Here is a 22,725-nt window from a genome sequence, read left to right on the forward strand (position 1 = left end):
TCCGAAGCAACATGATGTCAGAAGAATTGAGGAAGCCTCAGAGGAAGCAATTTAAGTTATCAGACAAAGGAACTTCCACACTATACTTCCATGAATTCTAAAGAATGAAAGCACTGGTTTTTATTTTGATTCTAGACTGCTCCTTAAGAACAGTCCAGCAACTATAACATGTGCTTGCTTTCCCCCCATTCTGGCAACTTGGAAAATGTTGTGATTCAATGACAGACTACAAGATTTATATGCAAAAACACTCCAGGTTGAATCCCCAGAATTTCCAAGCAGGGCTAAAAGGCAATGCAACCTGAAAGCCTTGAGAGTCATGTCAGTGAGTATAGCTGATATCAGTCTAAATAGATTAAGAATCTGACTCTGTGCAGAACAGCTTCCTTTATTCCTAATTCTCTCAAGTTAAGCCTATAGCCCATACTACTACATAACATACCACATAATTTAAGGACCATGGAAAAGTATATTTCAAATAATATAAAACTCCCAGAATCCCTAACCAGAATGATTACTGGTCTGGAATTCTGGGAATTATCATTCAAAAAAGTAACTTTTTTCAGAAGCTAGCTCTTTATTACAATCTGCCAAGGGTCAATGGTAATGCCTTGAACCCGATGTTCAAGTAAGGTCAGGTATTTAAAGCTAGGAGAGCATCTACATCAAAAATGCCCTTTGACCAAGTGGCAGGAAGGAAAAAAATAAGGAAGGATGGTACCTAACTTACAAAGAGACAAACAAACACATGCTGTTACATACTGATAAACCAATGAAGATAATTTTTATTAAGAGCTGTTCAGAAAGGTGATCATCTGCCCAGCTGATCAAGTCTTTCAGGCATCTTCTATTGACACAGGGAAACTATGTAGCGGTGAAGAGAGTGGAACTTGCCTTCATCTGGAATCATTCTCTTGAATGGTCAAGCAGAAATTTGAACCCTGGTCACCTAGAGTCGTAGTCCAAACTTGTAACTACTTGCTTACAGCGGGTCAGAACACCATCCATCTAATTAACACCAGTTAGAAATAACTCTCCACTGTCTGAGACAGGTGTTTTTCTAGTTCTATCTGGAAAGGGTCAAAATGTGGTGTTTGTTCCAAAAGGTACTAAATCCATCCAAACAACATTTACAGGAATATAAAAAAAACCATGCTAAGGATGCGCATTCTTTTGTTATAAAATGCAATTTTCCAAACTCTGTACCAAAGTGATTTGATACATTTTATAGTTTTGATCTATACTCCTAACCAACAATGTGATGCCACCTAGAAATCATTTTTCAATGTTTTTGGATTTGGTACCTTTTGGAAACAAACTCCACAAATACACTAAACACAGGCCTGCACAACCTGTAGCCCTCCAGATGTTTTGGACCTCAGATCCCAGAATTCTTGACCACTGGACAAGCTGGCTAGGGCTTATGGGATTTGGAGTCCCAAACATCTGGAGAGCCACAGGTTGTGCAGGCCCACCCTAAAGCCACCACATCCCTTCTGGTCTGGGAAACTGTCGGTGAATAACAGGGACTATGGGGTATACTTCAGAGGAAGGAACTGGTGAAACTATTTCTGACTTTTCCTTACCTAAGAAAACTGTAAGAAATTCATGGGATCACCATTATAGCAACAAGTGGCTTGAAAGCACATACACCAATATCTAGAAATACTGGGGACTGAACCTGATTGTTCTACATGCAACCCCTTTTGTTATACTACTAAGCTACAGTGAATACACTATAGTGGGCTTATTATGAGAATTAGTATCGGGTACCATCCCCACCTACTATATAATTAAAACCTGATATCTAGCACTACTGTTGCAATTTCTTAAGAGGCATGATTTTTCTCCTCACCTTAGGAAAACAAGTTTCGCAGAGGGCTAGAAAAATATAAGTATGCTAAGATTTAGTCAGCTGCAAATCCATGAATGCTCTTTGGTCCTTGTCAATTGAAACAATATTTTGGAAAGTTCTATTATAGAGTCCTAATTAAGAACATGAAAAAGATCTGTGCTGATATAACAAAAGGAAAAGAAAGACACAAGCTTTGCCACAGAATATTTCAGAACTACAGTTTATAAACCAATTTGTTCTTAATCTGCAGGTGTTAAGGCAGAATACAAAGGGAACATGCAATCTAAGAGAAAGAAATATTTCCACTTCTCCTCCATGAACCTTAAACTCATTAATCTTTAAAAATCATGTATCAGTAGAGAACATCCTTTCATTGTTTAGATACGGATATCACAAACACATGACTGGCTACAAAAAGTTTATTATTAGAATACACTTTGCTTACATTTTCTAGAATTTAACAACTTTTCCAAATCCGGCCAGAAGAAAGGAAATACAAGTACAGGCTGGGTGAAAACAAATAGATTTCAGTGACACTAAAGATGCTATTATAATATACCTGGTATTTACACTGCTCTGGGCAGTGTTTGAGTTGAGACCTGCTATCTTGCATAACTCCAAGCAATAAGGAAGATAAACATGATCCAAATTATTTGAGGAAGCACTGATCAAAGTAGTGCACTCTGGGCATAAGTGTAAAATGAACACTACAAGAAAGCAATACATCAGGGTAATAGAATATGGAGGAGGAAGAAGAATATAGCACTAAGATAAAGTCCATCTCACATCTTGGAACAAATACTGATCAGGGAAAAACTATCATGATTTGTTAACAGCAAGGGACTATTGGCATGCTGCAGTTTGGATTTCTGCATCCTCTGTTTCCATTCTAATAGGAAAAGAGCTCTCTGCAGCATAAACAATAATGGTGGCAGAGTGAGGGGAAAAAGCAGGTCCAACATATGTTCAATATATCTATTGTTATAATAAAGGCAACAGATCCAGGCATGTAAGTAAAAAAAAACAATGTAAAAGATCATAGAGATGGGAATCCATGTTCATTCTTAGTGGGACTGAAGGCAGTGCTTCATTCATTTCTTCAAGCTTTCCGAAAACTTCAGTAACTTATTTTATTATTATTATTTTATTAACTTTATTTGTACCCCGCTAGCATCTCCCGGAGGACTCGATGCGGCTTACACAGGCCGAAGCCTCAAAACAATACAGTAAAACATAACACGACAATAGAAAACACAGCAAATCAATAGTTAAGCAAGCAACAACGACAGTAACAATACATCATAACACTTTAAAACTGGGCCGGCCAGCGCAATGGGGTACAGGGTTAAAAGTGCTAGAGTGGCAGGAGGAGCATAGGAATAAAAATAATACGGTGTGCAGTAATGTTAATTGTACTAAAGTGCTTCTAGGACTTGGGTGGGGGATTCCTAATCTGGGAAGGCACATCGGAACAGCCAAGTTTTTAGGTTCTTTCTGAAAGCTGCTAAAGTAGGGGCCTGGCGAAGATCTTTTGGAAGGGCATTCCAAAGTCGGGGGGCCGCCACAGAAAAGGCCCTGTCTCGTGTCCCCACCAAGCGCGCTTGCGACGTGGGTGGGATCACAAGCAGGGCCTCCCCAGATGACCGGAGCGAGCGTGTGGGTTCGTAGATGGAGATGCGGTCACGCAGGTAGGGTGGTCCCAAACCATTCAGGGCTTTGTAGGTGAGCACCTGCACCTTGAATTGGGCTCGGAAAATAAGTGGCAACTTGATCAAATCAAATGGACTTTGAGATATATATATATATATATATATATATATATATATATATATATCATAACATAGACAAGGGGTAGCAATTGTACTCTTCATGGGGTTGTTGAACTGAAACTCCCATCAGCCCTAGGTGGAAAAGGAATGGAGAGGGAAGCTGGAGAAGATCTCCTTTTAACACTTTTTAAAAATTATGTTCTTAATTATTTAAGTTATTATTTTTCTTTCAACTTTACCATGACGTCATGCAAGAATCCTGTAGCCTTTGTAATTTCTGGGAAGGTTGAAAGAAACAAAATTCTAGTTATTTCCATTACAACATATGTTTTTAAAGCAGATTTGGAAAACATAACCAATGGGGACTGGTAATGGGAATTGGACTAAAAAAATCATGTGCTGGGAGGGGGATCTTGCCCACCTGTAACATACAGTCTTGTTCTACTTACTTTTAAGCAAGAGTGGTTAACACATCTAAAATGGTCTTTACAACTGAATACAGCCTCAAGGGAACTATACCAACACACACTAGGAATTTTAATCAGAGTATAATACCAACACTCGCTCATACATTCAGTCGTATATTCACACCAACAAACAAAGTCAGGCATTTTAAAGCAGACCAGTGCAGCACAATTTTGCTTTCAGTAGCTCAGGACATCTGGGTTGCATGCTAAATTCCACACAATGCCAGTTTCTTTTATTTTTCATTTGCTGGCCAATGAAACCAGCCACTCATGCACACATGTGCAAGGGAAGTATGAAACAGCAATGTTTGGACAACTGGAAGATATTTAAGGGGTTGTATTTCACAGAGACTCCAACCAGGCCAGTTTCCTATGATACCCATTTTATTACCCCTGATAGGATTTGCAGACCAGCAGCTGCCTGATCTTTTCGGCCTTCCACTGTTTCTTCTTTGTATCAGGAAAATAAGTGGGTAACTCAGGCAATGCTACCTTGAAATGCTGGTTAATCAAAGAGGCATTACACCTTTATGCTTTAATAAAATACAAAGATGCAGATACATCAAAAGAGACATCCACAAAATGCCAATTCTCCTATATCATAAAAATAGTCTCTATTACTAAAAAACAAAATAATCATCATGCCTGCCATCATGGGCTACATTCGGATAATTTACTGTATATACTCACATATTAGTTGACCTCATAAAAGTCAAATTTACATTTTGAGGCCAAAATTTTGGATTTTGATATGACCCATGGATATGGCAAGTATTCCTCAGAGAGGGAAAAACACCAATGTTGATTCAGGGGACCATCCATCAACACTTCCTCACCCAGTCATTTTTCAAAAAAAAAAAAAAAAAAAAGGCCAGAAGCATCCCTATGGCAGAGAGAGTAGAGGGGGAAGGTGCTTTTTTTAGGTGTTCCCAGGATGAACTCGGCCCTCACCTTCCATCATTCTACTCAAAGAAGAAGATGGTTCCTTTCTGAACAAGAGTTAAGGTACTGTACTTACACCAACCTCTGGCTAAGTCAACCCAGGTTTTTTTATTGATTTTTAAAATAACATTTCTAGACTTATAAATGGGTATCATAGCAATCATCTACAGATTGCTAACATCAATCTACCTGAAGACATACCGCTCAACTGTTTATTTCCCCTCACCCCTTGCTTTTTATACAAACAAACCCAGTCAAGAATTCTAAAGAACTTCAAAGCCAGCATGCTTTGGGATCAAAATTCTAGTTAAGTCCTAATAAACATATTGCCCAAATGTGAGTTGCCAAGGATGGGGAATGCAGGGCCTACAGATGCTGTTGGATTGCAAGTGCCCTTACCGTCTGTCAGGTTGGCTAGGGCTGATAAAAGTTACCATCCAACTTTGTTGGAATGGCCACATGTTTCTTATTCCTGAATCAGGCATGTGTCTCAAATTGGGGGGGGGGGGGGGCTGCTTGGGGCAGGAACTGTACTTTTGCATGTGAACAAGATAAACACAGCAAAGGAACACATGACAGTAGAAAACTATTTTTATCCCTCACTGCACAGTATGATACATTAGCGATTCATAATGGCTTGGCTTCATCCCCTCAATGAACTCTATGATTTTTTAAAAAAAAATAATGGACCAACATTGAAATTTTATTTGCATTTTATTTGAAGTAGCTCATGCAAAAACAGGAATGTTCATTTAGAGTTGTTCATCATATACTCTTTACACCACTCAACTATATTTAGTACCGGCTACATTTTTCCACTTACAGGACTCTAAAGTAAGAATGATTTCTAAATTATGCACATAACTTTCTCTACCTATCTGTGTCAAAGACAGAAAAACAGCCAGTCAATAAAATACTGTACAGATTACTCAACAAATGTTGGTGTGTACAGACAAAATCCACAGTATTCTACATTCACAAACCCTTCCTCCCTCATGGGTGGTAAAATTCAAAGACATAGGTGTGTTAATACAGAATATCAGTATGCAAGGGATCTTGTAGTACCTTTGAGACTGAGAGAAAAAAGTTGGCATCCTAAGTTTACATACACAAAGTCTACCAACTTTATTCTCTCTGTTAATTTTAAAGTTGTCACAAAATTACTTTGAATACCTTATGGTCTCTTTTTAAAGGGCCATCTCTTCACGTCCACTCGAAATCTGGTTCTTACTACTATAGCAGATATCCACTATCAAAGAAATAATCCCAAAGCAGCCAAAGTACAATAGCTCCAGCAGTAAAATGACATAGTACTCATTTTAATCATGCCTATCTAGAGATTGTGGAAAGGTTATTACAAAAGCTGCTGTTTCACAAAGAAACTCTCAACTTATTCACAATACCAAAATTTGCATACTGAGATTGATTGATTTAGATTTTTCCAAACTTAGTATGGCCACTGCAATCTGCTTTCCCAAAAGAAACTTTTACAGGGCTGTTCGACAAAAAAAGTTTTTCTTGCTCTCTTGATATAATATTAGTACAAATGACAATTTCGAACAAGCAGTGGTCATATTCAATTGACAGCAAACAACGTCATATGAATGATTAAATTACTGCTATTCTTACACATTAAGAACCAGCATGGTATAGTAATTTGGGTGTCAGTCTAAGACTCTCTAGAATCCTCACTCAGTCGCTGAAACCCATTGGGTTGCCCTGGATTTGTCAAACTCACAGTCTTAGAGCAAGGCAATGGCAAACTCCTTCAGAACAAATCTTGGCAAGAAAATCCTTTGATAGTTTTGCTTGACGGTTATAAAATCAGAAGTGAGTTGATACACAACTAATTCTTATATGGCAACCAACATTCCTATGCCACCTGAACACCCTAAAGGCACTAGAGATCTTGGAAGCTAAGCAGGGTCTGCCATGGTTACTAATTGGATGACAGACTGCCAACAAATAATGGGTGCTGTAGGTCATATTTCAGAGAAAGAATCTGGCAAAACCACCTTCTAAGTATTCTTTGCTTAAGAAAACTCAACAAAATTGATGAGGTCACCATAAGTCAACCTGTAACTTTAAGTCATATACACACACATCTAACATTCCTATGTGGAAATATTCCCACCAAAGATTCCTTCAATGATTATTCCCACAAAGGGTCCCCATTAAATCCTCAGCTCAAGAAGACACTTTATTTATTTATTTTTGAACACAAGGAGTTTATTGTGGACTTCCAGGTCTAAATACACTGAAGTTTGAGCCAAAGTTTCAGCTCTTGTAATTCCTGGACATCTTTTACATAACATATTTCTAAGGACAGCAAAAAGTTAAAGACTGCTTTTCCTACAGTAGGGCACAAATGGCCCATTCAGTCATTTTGCTGAATCATGGTTACAAAATTTGGTTAGCTTTGTTTAAGATGTTATAGTCTACCTTATCCCAATATGTTCAAAGAGAAAAAGACTATCACTTCTTTATCTCATTAATCTCCACATAAATACTGGGAGTAGATTATATTACTCCAGTTTTGCTAGTGATATCTGGAGATGAATAAGACTTACTCAACTAATCTCTTTAAAGTGAAGGACAAAAAGGCACACTTAAAACAGTGGCCTTCGTTTTCCCCCAACACTTAAACATAGTCCTTAGCTCAGTTTCTAATGCCTACAAAAGAGCCTTACTAGCTCAATTGCCTACTCACACAATTAACTCAGTAACTGGCTAAAAGTTGGGACAAGCCTTGAAAAGATTCTTCACCTATTCTCCCAGATGACTATACATTACAGTATACAAGGAAAATAGCTATCTGAAAACTTGCAATATGGAACTCCATTTTTCCCTCTTTATTCTGAGACTTTAATTTCAGAGATGTTTTCCATAGTCCAAAATGTAGGAGCCACAAAGACAGTATGATGTAGTAGACAGTCTTGGACTAGAACTTAGAAAACACAGATTTCAGTTAGGACTGAGCCACAAAAACCTATGGGACAGTTCTCTCAGCCTAACTTATCTGATAGGGCTGGTGTGTGAATAAAGAGGTTGAAGAGCCATGTATGGTGCCTTGAGTTCATAAAAGAAAAGCAATAGAAAATCTAGCAAATAAAGCTAATTAACAGAATGAAGATAATTTCATATACAACATTAGCAAGAATTTTGTGCATGAAATAAAGTCTTGAACCATCAGAAAGAATAGATTTCACATCTCAGCCACATATATGGACAATTTCAGATTTTTTAATAATTCAGATTTTGGAATTCCAGGTAAGGGATGCTCAATTTACATGGCCAACTATTAGAAACCAGTATTCTAATCATACCAGAAATATTGAAATAAACATTTTTAATTTAGTAGAATTGTGTGGAGGCAGTGGATTTCAAAAGACCTCTCAAGGACAACCAAAAAGTACAATTCAAACATTTTCTGAAACCAGCTTGCAGAAACATTTAAATATATTCATGTAAAGTTTAAAGTGTCAGGCCATTCAGCTGGAAGAAAATAATGTTTCACTATTTAAACACCCCCCTTCTCTGAAAAATACCTGCTTTCCAAGAATAGTGAGACTTTTCACATGCTCAGACTAACACATTTAAATGAACAAAGGTACCATGAATCGGGTTTGCATGGGTGAAAACAATTCACTTCTCAACTGCCTACAGAAGTGGCTATTTCTCTAAGAAATTTGTCCTTCATCCTCACTGCTCCTCCTTCAGCTCTCCATCTTTCAAGCCCTTTCATTCTTCACCTTTCAAACAGCCCCCATTGTATGAGATTTCTAAATATTAACATACTCTATTGAGCCAAGACTCTCAGTGTGGTGAGGGCCTTGCTTTTCAAGTTGCAATCACTGTGAGGAGGAAAAAGCTTGAGCAATTAAAAACCTGCAACACTTTCCCAAAAGGAAGGTTTTGCTTGGGATTTCTGAAGACCTTTAACTTGAATGCCCCTTCAGAAAACTGTAACAAGAGCTTTTCAGGGAACATCACACTGCAAAATAAGGTATTCTTTTTAAAATTGCAATTCATTCACAGAAATGTCTGCATATTTTTCTTTCCTCTCAGACCGTACTAATTAACTCTTGATCCCAAGATCATAGCAAAGTCTACCTACTCTAGCAAAGGGTTGTAGTATCTTGATCCCTGGGAAAAGTAAGGGCTCCAAAAGCACACCTGTGAATGGATCCAAAGAAGGACAAATGAGAAAGGTGGGGTAGAAATGGCACACACGCGCGCGCACACACACACACACACACACATTCAAACACAGAATGTGTGTGGTTGTGCATGCATACATGCACACACACATATTCATCCTTAATATTTGGAGGCTGAATCTGCAACAAATATAATTTAAACATGATTGTACAAAAGTGCATGTAAGACTAGACTTAGAGCACAGTGATCAGTAACCCAAAATCATGCATTTGCTCGTGCTCATTTAAACATTCTACTTTCAAAGATTTTTTTTCCCCACAGAGAACTAGTCCTGGAGCCCATATTTGTGCAATATCTTTATGAGGCAAATCCAAAGTATGCAGGCTTTTGAGATATTCAGGCCTCTTTGTCAGGCAAGAAGGAAGAGTTATAAAGGACAGGAAGGAAAAGGACAGTCGAAAATGCTGTCTGGAAGCTAAAAGCTATACTCTTGAGCTGAAATTCTGCAACACTGAAGTTCTAGAATGTTGTACTAAGCCTTCTCAATTATGCCACTTTTGAAATTCTCAGCCAACATCAACAAGTGTCACAAATTATCACTATGAAACAAGAAGTTACTAGCTGCATCTTGGGATTGAATTAAGGCAGAATGAAAGTTAAAGGACGCCTCTCCTTGAATAACAGGCAAATAATACTTAGTGAAAGAAATAAGTTTATGTACTTTACTCAAAAGTAGCAATGACATTTTGGTCTATACATTTTTCCAAATGCATAATGTGGATGTGAGATCAGTGCGTGTCAGTTACTATTTGGAGAACAGAAGAGGAACACCATTTAATATAGTTCATTTATCAGCATTTCCATTCAAATAAGAGTGACATGTATACCTATTATTACACATGCTACTGAGCCATGGCTGCACACTTAAGCTGTAATCAAAACCAGACATCCTAGGAACAAGTATAATATAACATGCAAAAGTTACTGGTGTATTCTTGCATAATTAAACTCCATGCCTGAAAGATCTGCAGGCTGCAATTCTATACACAGCTGCCTGGCAGTGAGTTTGATTTAACTGAATGAGGTTTACTTCTGAGCAAACACAGACAAGATGGCATTGGGAATATCCTGTTAATATAAACCACAGCCCCCAGAAACCAAGAATCTGCAGGACTTAGAAAACAAAAGGGGTCTCAGGAACTCTCTGCCCCGGAGTGTGGTGGAGGCTCCTTCTTTGGAAGCTTTTAAGCAGAGGCTGGATGGCCATTTGTCAGGGGTGATTTGAATGCAATATTCCTGCTTCTTGGTAGGGGGTTGAACTGGATGGCCCATGAGGTCTCTTCCAACTCTTTGATTCTATGATTCTGACTTTTTGAATTTTTTTGCTATATATTAAATATTGGGAAAGGGGTGCAATTTCAGTACAAGGACAAGAAGGCATTAGCTGAAAACAGACAGGGATCCATTTTAAAAGGTTTGCTGTTTCTCAAAATTAACAAAACACTCAACCAATGGCTGATACCAAATGAGAGATTCCCCCCTGGGCACACAGAGTACTGGGGGACTTGGAAGGTGCTGAACAGACTGCGCTCTGGCACCACAAGATGCTGAGCCAACCTTCAGAAATGAGGCTACAAAGTGGAATCCTCGACATGCGAGTGTGGAGAGGAGCAAACCACTGATCACCTGCTGCAATGCAACCTGAGCCCTACCACATGCACAATGGAGGACCTTCTTGCAGCAACACCAGAAGCACTCCAAGTGGCCAGATACTGGTCAAAGGACATGTAGTCAACTACCAAACTTCACAAATTTTGTATTTTGCCTGTTTGTTTGCTTTGTTCTGTTAGAAATGTAATATATTTGACTAATTGTCCTGACACGACAAATAAATAAATAAATAAATAACAAGACACTATCATCAACTGCTGCTTTGTGGTCACACCAATATACATGCCTATTGCTGTAAACCAAGAAGAAAACGCCATTCAAACTTCCCTAAATGCAACCAAGGAAGAGTTTGGGGGGGGGGGGGAGAGAAAGAGAGAATGCCCAGCTTCAAGGGACTCCTATAAAATATGTACTCCATTGAACCAAAAAGCAACATCAGTTCATTTATATGAGCAAGCTCATAACTCACAAAATAAGTCAACTACAAACATTCAGGCATGTCAAATATGAGAAGTTATTCATTTGAGAGTTATTCACACAAACTGTTCCCTATGGGGAAGATTGACGTGGAGGAATAGAAAATCAGAAAATGCGGTCCGGAAGAACTTGCTTGCTCAAAAAGGACTGTATGATTTGCCTTCCTCTAAATGCAACAACCTTACAAACATACATAAGGAAGTCCACCTTTTTAAACTCAGTGGGGCTTGTGTCTGAGGAAAATATGCGAAGGGCCAGACTGAAAGTTTCTCAGTTGCAAAAAGAAAAGAAGCTATTCAACCGATATAAATTTCTGGCTCCTTTGGGTTGCGAACAAATGGGGCAGAATATATAGTTCCAGAATCCCACCAGAAACAGACAAGAAGATATGGAGAGTATTGGGGGGGGGGGGTCACTTTGCAGAGCATGCTGTGCTTGGAGTAACTTGTCAATGCTAAAATTAAAGACAGGGGAGAGGCGTTTTCACTAGGAAGCAAGGGGAAGGGAGAAGGGGGGGGATGACACAAAGCCTTATGTTCTCCTCAGTCCTGCTGCGCTATACAACAATCCCCTCTTTGGAGATTACAGCTCATTCTCTGTTCCATTCCATTTGTTCAACAACACTGAATAGGATTTAAGGGTATGAAGCTGTAATTGCCAAACTCGAGCTGCTTTTACCCTCATTGATAAGCACATTAGAGGGGGGGGGGGTGCATGCACACACAGAGAGGTTTACTTCCTTAACGGACTAACTTTGGCATTCTGGTTTCCCAAGAAATGTCCAACTTTTTAGAACTTGTAAGGGGCAGAAAAGTAGTATTTCATCAGGCCGAAAGACTGACTACTAAAACACTTAATAGCAGCATCAGCACCCCAGACTTTTATTAAAGATTTTTTTCAAAAAGTGAAAATCATTCATTGTCACCCAAAAAGATGTCACCTTATCACAGTTATTTCCAAGTGAGGATGGCACAAGACTGCAGGCTAAGAGTGCTATACCACAAGAGTGGAGAACATATAACTCTCAAAACCTTTGGGACTGTTATTTTATGCTGGTATTCAGTACAGTACTGGCATAATGCAAGCATCCAGCAGTGCATCTGTATGCTATGCTGAAATACTTGCAGGAAATTCGTCAATGAAGACTGATATACCCCTTTACCCACCCTCAGAATCCAGCTAGCAGATATAATGGAGCGGGAATCACATGATTCCACATATGTTGTTGGGAGTACAACTCCAAACATTCTTCATCACTGCCTATGCTGGCTTGGGCTGATGGGAGTTGAACGAATGCATTTTGTCCTCTCCAGAGATACACACCATATAGACTCATATATAAATCAACCCCATGTATAGGTTTAGGGGACAACATTATGGATTTTGATATGACTCATGGATAAGTTGAGGATCATTCTGATTAAAAGGGAAAGCATCCATGCTGTCTCACAGGGTTGGTCACCACTTCTATTTCCAAGCCCTGGCTTCTGCACTTTTTCTATAATGTACAGCCTAATTAACAGTGGGCTGGCTTTAAAATATTGTCCCTTAAATCTCTCGACCAAGTTGTTCTCATTTCAAGGAGTAAGATTTTCTTTCACTCTTACATGAAAATGGGCAACAACAACAAAAGGAGACAACGGGATTTTATAGTTTACAAAACTTCAGTCAAAAAGGGAGCAGGATCTGTAATTCCCATTTTGATGTTCTCCACACTTTGCACCTGGCATCTGTAGGCAGTAAGCATTCTGTTTCCTATGCTCTGCAGTCAAGTTTTACACTGCGTATAATGTTCAAATGTAAATCACGCTTCAGACGTTTTATATCTTTTGATGTCTATCTTAGCTTCAAAGCCAGGCACCAAGAACGAGGGGGGGGGGGGGAGACTGCTGGCTAGATTTAACTCCTCTTCTACTTTGCCAAACACACACACACACACACACACACACACACACACACACAAAGCTGTTGCTCCTCCTTCCAAACCACACAGAATGACATCCAGTTTCAGAACTGTATTGAGCTTGAGTGCAATGCACGTTGCACAGAGAGTAGTTGAAAGTTCAAGTAGTCTTATATAACCACTGCTAGCAACAGTACAACAACAAAAATCAGTCTTTACACATGTACTAAGTACTATCTCCCTGAGGACTGCCTTTAGAAATAACTTTTCCCTATACAAGTCACCTAAATTTATATTCAAACTATTCTAAATCAAGATGTACCTCTAAAATGTTTTTTAAAAAATGCTTTAAACTATCTAGGTGGTCTTGGCAACAATGCATCACGAGAATTCATTAGATGCAGCCATTAGCATTGAAAATATTCATTAGAATTTAGACATATGTTTGAAAGGAGATGTTCCCTTTCTTTATCCAATTCTCTCTAAAGGTTAAAAACAAACTTGTGTATCTTTTATTCCACCTAAACATTTTGCCTTTATACTTTCAAACTTCTAAGAGCACAAATGACCAATGGAAAAATACAAGAACTTCTGATGGGTTATTCAAGACACATCATCATTTGGTTCCATTATTGAAAGTCAAAACTGTGTACAAGTTGTAATTCTTCCCTATGCAGACAAGGGTACCCAACATAATACACAAAATTCAAAATTTCAAAACTTCTTAAAAGATTCTAGAACTTATAGACATAAAGACGATCTTCAACATTACACAATGTCTAACAAGATTTCAGGAAATTAATCAAGTGACTGGGAAGATAGTGTACTACTTTCAGTAGATGATAAATCAGTGCCTGCCATAGTACTTTTGGAAACACGCCCTACTTGGCCTTTCCTTCCTGCGCAAAATAAATAAAACCCTGTTTAGGACCCAGAAGATTTAGCTTTCTTTAAAATAATGATTTCAATTCTAGCATGGCTTTGATTGAGAAGAAATCCCAAATATACACAGGTGCAGAAACACCTTGATGGTATATATGCGCCATGCAACTGGTTCATGTATAGAGAATCTTCCAATGCCACTGTTACCTCTACATCAGTGGTTCTCAACCTGTGGATCACCAGATGTGTTGGCCTTCAACTCCCAGAAACCCTAACAGCTGGTAAACTGGCTGGGATTTATGGGAGTTGTAGGCCAAAACACCTGGGGACCCACAGGTTGAGAACCACTGCTCTATACAATGACTGAAGTATTAAAAGTGAACTGGACTTAAGGCAAATTAAAAATTGAAAAACAAAATTCACTGTTTTGCCTATGAAAATAAAATATTTAACAAATATGTTTATAGATTTTAAGAGAACTCTGTATTTATATATTCACAAGGGTTACTATATAATCCTTTTCAGATATAAGGCACGAACAGCCCCCTTTGGTTTGCCCACTTGAAAAAAAGATACTGCTGTATATATATTTATATTCCCCCTCCCTTCATTTTTTCAAACCAGTTTAAACTCAAGACAACCTTATGTTTATTTTAATTTTGTATGGATGGAGTTAATGATGACAAAGTATAGAAAATAATTAAATGGTGTCAGGACAGAGAGCAAAAATTGAGAAAAGGTGGAATAATATGGTCACTTTGCTTAACATAGAGTATTTTTCTCCTAAAGGCAAGAATCCTGTCTGATCTTAGAAGATAAGTAGGGTCATTCTAGGTTAGCAGTTGGATGAGAAACCTAAAAAAAATTGAGGTGCTACCAATTACATTTTAAAAGAAAGAATTGGAAAAGAACACTTATAACTATTACTTGCCTAAGAAAACTCTACAAAATGAATGGGGTCGCCACAAGTCAGCAGGGAGTCTAAAGGGACATATATACACACACATATTCAAATGCAATTTGGTTCAAAGTATAAAACTTTAGAACAAATGACAGTATGCTGATATTCCATTATTTAGGAATAATTTTCAAATGTAAAGTTTTCAACTGACTATCTCAACCATAGGTTTCCAGGTAAAATTTACTGTATGATCCTAAATCAAAAAGCTGAGAATAAATGTACAACTATTTCAAGAAAAACAAATATAATAAAACCTTGAAAACCAACACATTTCATTTCTAGAGCACAACTTGGAAAAGTTATTCTGGATTACAATGCACAGACTTCTCCAAACAGATTGGGGGATTCTAGGAATTTTAGTCCAAAAAGGTAATTCCCCCAAGCTTTATGCTGCTTTCTACTCTGTTAAAGGCAGAATGGTCTGGACCATTTAATGCCCATGACAGACTTAACTTCTGCTCACAAAAGTTCATGCCACAATGAAGATTTGGGTCTTCTAGAAGACATAGCAGTGCTATAACAGGCTAGTATAGATACTGATGAACACACAAGGGAGCCATAAGTCACTTTTTAATAACCACTAGTTATGAGGTTTCATACAGCACTTAATATGATCATGACATAGAAGGCTGGAAACAACTGAAGAAAACAAACTTTGCCTTATTAAAAAAGAAAAGTCCTCCATGCATTATCGTGCTTACAGATATCTGATTAAATAAAAACACAAGATTTAACACCACTGACAATACATTACCAATACTGTAATTAGCCTCAAATGCAGTATACATATAGTGGTGGTGTTAGTTCCAGAAAACTTAAGCTTTTAATGATATACTTATATAGTGAAAAAGAACAGTTCACATTTCCAGATGGAAAATCCTTTAATAAAGATTTTAGCAAATTATAAAAACTAACTGTAGTGATCATGGCAGCTGAATGTAGCTCTACATGTTATAGACATGTAACAACCACGTCTATAACAACCAGACTCCAGACTTTTACGTACATGTAGGGCCTGTCTGTCACTAGCTGTCAGGGTGGGCATAAAAATCATATGAATCAATACAATTTGTTTCCCCTTTCATACTCTCACATAAGGGGAATGTATATAAACAGAAGTTTATATAAAATAAACAGAAGTAAACAGCAACCTAACAAGTTGGAGAATTCTATCAAGAACTTGAACTGAACACAGCACAATTAAATCATTCATCATCATTCTTTTTTTCCTGACAAAATTAGAATTTTGTAAAATCAGTAATTCCAGATCTGTTTGGGTTTTGACTCTCAAATGTTGATTTTTCCATCCTTTACTTAATTGTTGTATTTACCCATTCTCTCATACTTTGAGACACTTGAGTACATGGTACATGCCCACATATGTTTATGCTAATCTGCAATGTGTTGGCCATATGACAAATACTGGGATTTATATCCAAATTCTCTTTCTTAGGTCACCTGTATGTTTCGTTCTATATAGATGTTTCCTATTCTGTTAAGCTAATGCTGATGTTTCTCAAGTTACAATGTATGTTAAACCATTCTAAGATATTTAAGTAGAAAACCACACTCAATTTATGAATACGTTTAACTCAAGTTGCTCTTTACTATAAGTTTTTTTGCACTGAGTGGGCTAGCAAGACAAAGCAAAGTTGTATGAAAGAATAACTTTTCCATATTCTGACCATCCAAAGCAGCTACATATAAAATTTTGATTTTGTGAAGATCATTCAGTTGCAGATAACACTCTCATTATTACTCTCATACTTTCTGCCTACTCAGAAGTTTTGTTTTTTTTATCGTGTAAGTGTGACAGAATAATTTTACACTGCAGAATGCAGTTCATGTACACTGAAACCCAACTAAATGCTAATGAGTTAAAGGGAAATAACTCCACTTGTGACAATTATGAGGACCTGAAGGGAAGAATTAGTGTATAGTTTTCTGAGTTAGATGCCAACCACAAGCTCTTTTACATACATGTTATCACTTCAACCTCAAGTTGGCCACATGGGTGCCAATTAAAAAAAACAACACGAATTAACCTTTTTCCCTTTTAGCAGGAGTCTCTCACAAGTGTTCCCACAGATAACAAGGGCCTAGTGTGCAGCAACCAAAGGGGAGCAATCAAAATGGCTTACATCTGCAAACTATTTTGCCTCCCTCCCCACCCAACCCAAGGAAAAAAAAGTACATCATCTTAGTTTTCCCCACTTCGGAACGCACCTATTGATTCCTTAGAAAACAGAAGGAAGTGAGTCAAACAAGAAGTGAGATTATTCTTTGTCTCAAAGAGGCAAACAGCACTCTTTTATTCACAGCCCCTCCAACTTTCACTGCTGAATTAGAGGTGAAATATGAGAGGTAATCTCAGAGAGAGCACTGGAAAAAATAGAAGTCTAAGAGTTTGTTCAAAATACCTTTATAAGAGCATAAACCTAATTTTAAAAATTCATTATCCCAGTTATCAATTGGTGCAAGGATATTTTATAAGTATTAGCCTATATATTACAAGACAACACAGCAGCTGTTTATGCAATACTTAGAATATAAAAACCAATGTGAAAGTCCTCATGCATCTGTCAGCAGGACATCTGTGCCACTCACTTAGAAATTCACAACTTCCTGATCACCTAAACAAAGAACCTTGATCATTTATAACATGAAGCCTTTCTAGGGTCCAAAATAGTTTAAACAGGGGAGAGGAGTGACTATGAATTCATCTCTCATAATCCATTATAAATTTAATTATTTGACAGGTTTGTCAAGGTTAAAATGTTTTTTTTAAAAAAATGGAAAACCAAGTCTGCAGTCCAATGTTTTAATTCTTTAGCCTGAGACTCCTAATTCTACATGAAAGCAAGTCAGAAAGACTATGCTCCAGGGATACAGGGCCTTTAGAGAATATACTCATGCCAATTAAACGACTCAAGGCTGTGTGCACACGTGGTATGGTGTTATTTTTTAAGTTGCCAAGCATGTTTATTGGGCACAATTTTAAAAATTGGTTTAAGCACCTCTCAAGAATGCTATAGTATGTATTCCTACATGGCAGCAGGCTGGACTAGATGGCCCTTGTGATCCCTTCCAACTCTAGGATTCTAATTCATAATGATCCATTTGCAAACTGGAAATCTTTAAGCATCTGTCAAGGATGCTATAGTTTGTATTCCTACATGGCAGCAGTCTGGACTAGATGGCCCTTGTGGTCCCTTCCAACTCTAGGATTCTAATTCATAATGATCCATTTGCAAACTGGAGGTCTTTAAGCCTATCTCAAGAATGCTATAGTTTGTATTCCTCCATGGCTGGACTAGATGGCCCTTGTGGTCCCTTCCAACTTTATGATTCTAATTCATAATTATCCATTTGCAAACTGGAGGTCTTTAAGCACCTCTAAAGAATGCTATAGTTTGTATTCCTACATAGCAACGGGCTGGACTAGATGGTCCTTGTGGTCCCTTCCAACTTTAGGATCCTGTTATTCATAATTAGCCATGAGTCTGCTTAGAATGGCAATTTCTCATTGCCCTGGACACCACAATTCTCAACACACTGCATATAGGTGCACACACTGAGGTCTTAATGTTCAGGGTGTGGTGTTGCTGCCCCTTTAAAAAGGCTGAACATATTATTCTGTTAGAAATCTCACTGCAAGGGGAATGAGCTGGCTTCTATTCCCACAGGGATCTCCCAGCAAGGATATGAGAACTCTCTACTCCCAAAGGGATCTCACTGGAGGGTTAGTTGCTCAGCAACTACCTACAACTCGCTCTTCTCAATGAAGGGGAAACTGAACATTAATCACACTCTGCAGAAAAGGAGGAGGAGAACGGGATTAAAAGATTCCTTTTAAGAAAGTAGGAAAGAAAAATATGTTTCCTGTTATTTTATGTACCTGATGTTTCCCCAAACATCATATACTTGGTTATAATTTGGAGAGAAGGCATCTATATGCGCGTGCGCACACACACGTGTCTATCTATTGGGTATCTACATCCTAAACAGGATTAAAGATTCCAACACTAGAGAAGCTTCGTGAAGTGACAAGAGAAACTTTTAAGCAAGGTTTGCAACTCTGTGCTGTGACAAAGCAAACTCTGTGCTCTGACAAAGCATCAGTGTACAAGGAAAACAATTCGGGCACCTGACATAAAAAGGTAATTTTAAGATGGAATTCATCACTCTGATTAAATCATGACCATAACATTTAGGCTCCAAGATTATTGAAGATGGATATCGTCACTCTGATGAATCATGATCATAACATTTATGCTTCAAGATTACTGAAGATACAAAGAGTCACTGATTAAATCATGATCAAAGCATGTATTCTACAAGATCAAGGTATAGCTCCCAAATCCCAAATTATCTAATCACTGTAGATAATATTAACTGTTCAAGGCTGTGTATGCTGCTGAGGAGATGCCCTTGCATTTAGGTTATAAGGGGGGGGGGGGGGAACCCTTGTATTTAAATTGAGAAGGGCACTCTTGCATTAACATTAAGGGGGCCATCCTAGTGTTTAAGTTATAGAAGGGGAGCCTTGTAGTAAAGTTAAGGGATCTCACTTATATTTTAGGATTGTTCTACACAGCTGAATAGAACCCACACTGAACTGGATTATATGGCAGTGTGGACTCAGATAACCCACTTCAAAGCAGATATTGTGGACTATCCACCTTGATATTCTGGATTACATGGCTACGTGGAAGGGCCCTTTGTTAAGGGGGGGGTCACCCTTGTATTTAAGTTAAGGGGGTACCCTTGTGTTTAAGTTAAGGAGGTATCCTTGTATTTAAGTTAAAGGGGACCCCCCTGTATTGAGGTTAAGGGGTCACACTTATATTTCAGTTAAAGAGAGTACCCCTTGTATTTAAGTTAAGGAGTCACACTTATACTTAAGATAATGGGGGACATCCCCGTATTTAAGTTAAGGGATCACCCCTGTATTTAAGTTGAAGAGGACACCCTTGCATTAAATTTAAGTTAAAGAGTGATGCCTTTGTATTTAAGTTCAGGGATCACACTTATACTGAAGGTAAAGAAGGCACCCGTATATTTAAGTTGGGGAGGGGGGGTCATACTTGTATTTAAGTTAAGGAGTCACACTTATATTTAAGTTAAACAGGGGCGTCCTTGCCTTTAAGTTAAGGGGTTACATTTATACTGAAGTCAAAGCAGGTACCCTTGCCTTTCATTTAAGGGGGCTACCCATGTATTTAAGTTAAGGGATCACAGTCATATTTAAGTTAAGGAGGTCACCCTTATATTTAAGTTAAGGGGTTACATTTATATTGAAATTAACTTAAATTAAATTAAGTTAAAGGGGGTCATCTTTGTATTTAAGTTAAAGGGGATACTCCTGTATTTAAGTTAAGGGAGATATCCTTGCATTTTTAAGATAAAAGGGGCACCCTTGTATTAAAGTTAAGAGGACACCCTTGTATTAAAGTTATGGGGTCATGCTTATATTTAAGTTAAAGTGGGATAGCCTTGTATTTAAGTTCTGGGATCATACTTATATTTAAGTTAAGGGGTGACTGTTATATTTAACTTAAAGGGGGACACATTTGCATTTAAGTTAAGGGAGATACCTTTGTATTTAAGATAAAGGGGTCACCCTTGTATTCAAGTTAAGGGTTCACCCTTACATACAAGTTAGGAGTCGTGCTCTTATATTTAAGATAAAGAGGGATACCCTTGCATTTAAGTTCTGGGATCACACTTATATTTAAGTTAAGGCGTGACTGTTATGTTTAACTTAATGGGGGACACTTCTGTATTTAAGATAAAGAGGGATAGCCTTGTATTTAAGTTCAGGGATCACACTTATATTTAAGTTAAGGGGTGACTGTTATGTTTAACTTAAAGGGGAACACTTCTGTATTTAAGTTAAGGGAGGTACCCTTGTATTTAAGATAAAGAGGACACCCTTGTATTCAAGTTAAGGGGTCACCTTTACATAAAAGTTAGAGGAGTCGTGCTTATATTTAAGTTAAGGGGTCATGCTCATATTTAAGTTAAAGTTAAGGGGTCATGCTTGTATTTAAGTTAAAGAGGGATAGCCTTGTATTTAAGTTCTGGGATCACACTTATCTCTAAGTTAAGGGGTGACTGTTATGTTTAACTTAAAGGGGGACACTCCTGTATTTAAGTTAAGGGAGATACCCTTGTATTTAAGATAAAGGGGTCCCCCTTGTATTCAAGTTACATACAAGTTAGAGCAGGCATGGGCACACTGGGGCCCTCCAGATGTTTTGGACTCCATCTCCCACCATTCCCAAAGAGAGCCAAACCACCTGGAAGGGCCCCAATGTGCTTGGGCGAGAGGCATCAAGGCGGAGACTCACAGGTGAAGGGCCCCGGCAGGCAGGGCGCCCGGAAGAGCGAGGTCCCGGATCCCCCGGTGGCTGCAGTCCACCCGCCCGCCGCCCAGGCAGGAGCAGCCCCAGGAGTCGCCGTCGCAGGAGGAGGAGGAGGAGGCCCGGACGGAGAGCAGCAGCAGCAGGAGGAGGAGGAGAGGCAGGAGGCGCCTCCAAAGGGCCCCCAAGTGGCCCCTTCCCGGCCCCGCCATTTTGGAAGTCCTGAAGCGTCCTGAGGAGCCTCCTCTCAGACCATGGCAACTTTCTGAGGGGAAGCCAATCCTCCCAAGAAGAAGAACTCCTTCTGTGGCTTGTCCCACGTCGCGACGGGAGGGAGACAAAACCCTTCCACGTGTTTCCTTCCCTCAAAGAGAAAGTTCCCCTGCTTCTTCTTCTCCTCCTGAGGCGAAGGGAGTCCTGCTATATAGGCTCTGCTCTTCTCCTTCTTTTTTCCTCTCCCTTCCTCGCAGACACCTTTCCTCTCCCCCTTCTCTCCGCCTCTGCAACTTTCCCCTCGGCGCTTTCCCTCCTCCCGTCCCGCTGTCAATCAAAACGCCTGGCCCCTATCAACTCTATCTCTCTCTCCTTCTCCACAGCCAACCCCCGCCTTTCCGTTTCTTAGCCCCGCCCCCTTCGCGCCTCTCTCCACTCAAACCCACGTTGGACTCCTTGCAACACGTCTCCCCAACCCTCTCTTTTTCTCTTTCTCCACCCTCTGCCCGCCTCCCGAGCTTTCATTGGCTGCCCCGCGTTCCAACACCGAGCCCGCGCGGACTGCGATTGGACAAGAACGCAAGCCCTCCCTTTCTGCAGCGGGGGTGTCAATCAAGGAGGAAATAGAGACCCGCCTCCCTTTCCCACCCAAGGTGTGAAAGAAGGAGACTCCGCCCACTCCTTTGCTTTGCTTTTTTTTTTCCCCCTTGGTGGCGGCGACTTAAAGGGGAAGCGCACGGGAAAAGGAAAACCTGTTTTCTTTCATCTTCTCCTTCTTGTCCTCTTCTATCATTATTGCTCTTACTTACAAGAAGCACTGCCTGAACATCAAGCAAAAAGTGGGCGCTAGAAACAATATCATACGAAAGCTGACTGGCACAACCTGGGGATCACAACCAGACACAGTGAAGACATCTGCCCTTGCACTGTGCTACTCTGCTGCTGAGTACGCATGCCCAGTGTGGAACACATCTCACCATGCTAAAACAGTGGATGTGGCTCTTAATGAGACATGCCGCATTATCAGGGGTGTCTGCGCCCTACACCACTGGAGAAATT

At 39.1% G+C, this 22,725-nt stretch overlaps 1 protein-coding gene across 1 annotated transcript in view; it reads right to left on the bottom strand.

The window, feature by feature from the left end:
• Positions 1–22,021, bottom strand: part of LRIG1 (leucine rich repeats and immunoglobulin like domains 1) — a 131,028-nt gene extending 109,007 nt beyond the window's left edge. The window contains exon 1 of the mRNA XM_060766402.2: positions 21,442–22,021. Coding sequence (XP_060622385.2) covers positions 21,442–21,665 — 224 coding nt within the window. The 5' untranslated portion in view covers positions 21,666–22,021. The remainder of the gene's footprint in view (positions 1–21,441) is intronic.
• Positions 22,022–22,725: the final 704 nt, after the last annotated feature.

Source organism: Anolis sagrei, chromosome 2, assembly GCF_037176765.1.
Source record: "Anolis sagrei isolate rAnoSag1 chromosome 2, rAnoSag1.mat, whole genome shotgun sequence".
NCBI classification, from domain to species: Eukaryota; Metazoa; Chordata; class Lepidosauria; order Squamata; family Dactyloidae; genus Anolis; species Anolis sagrei.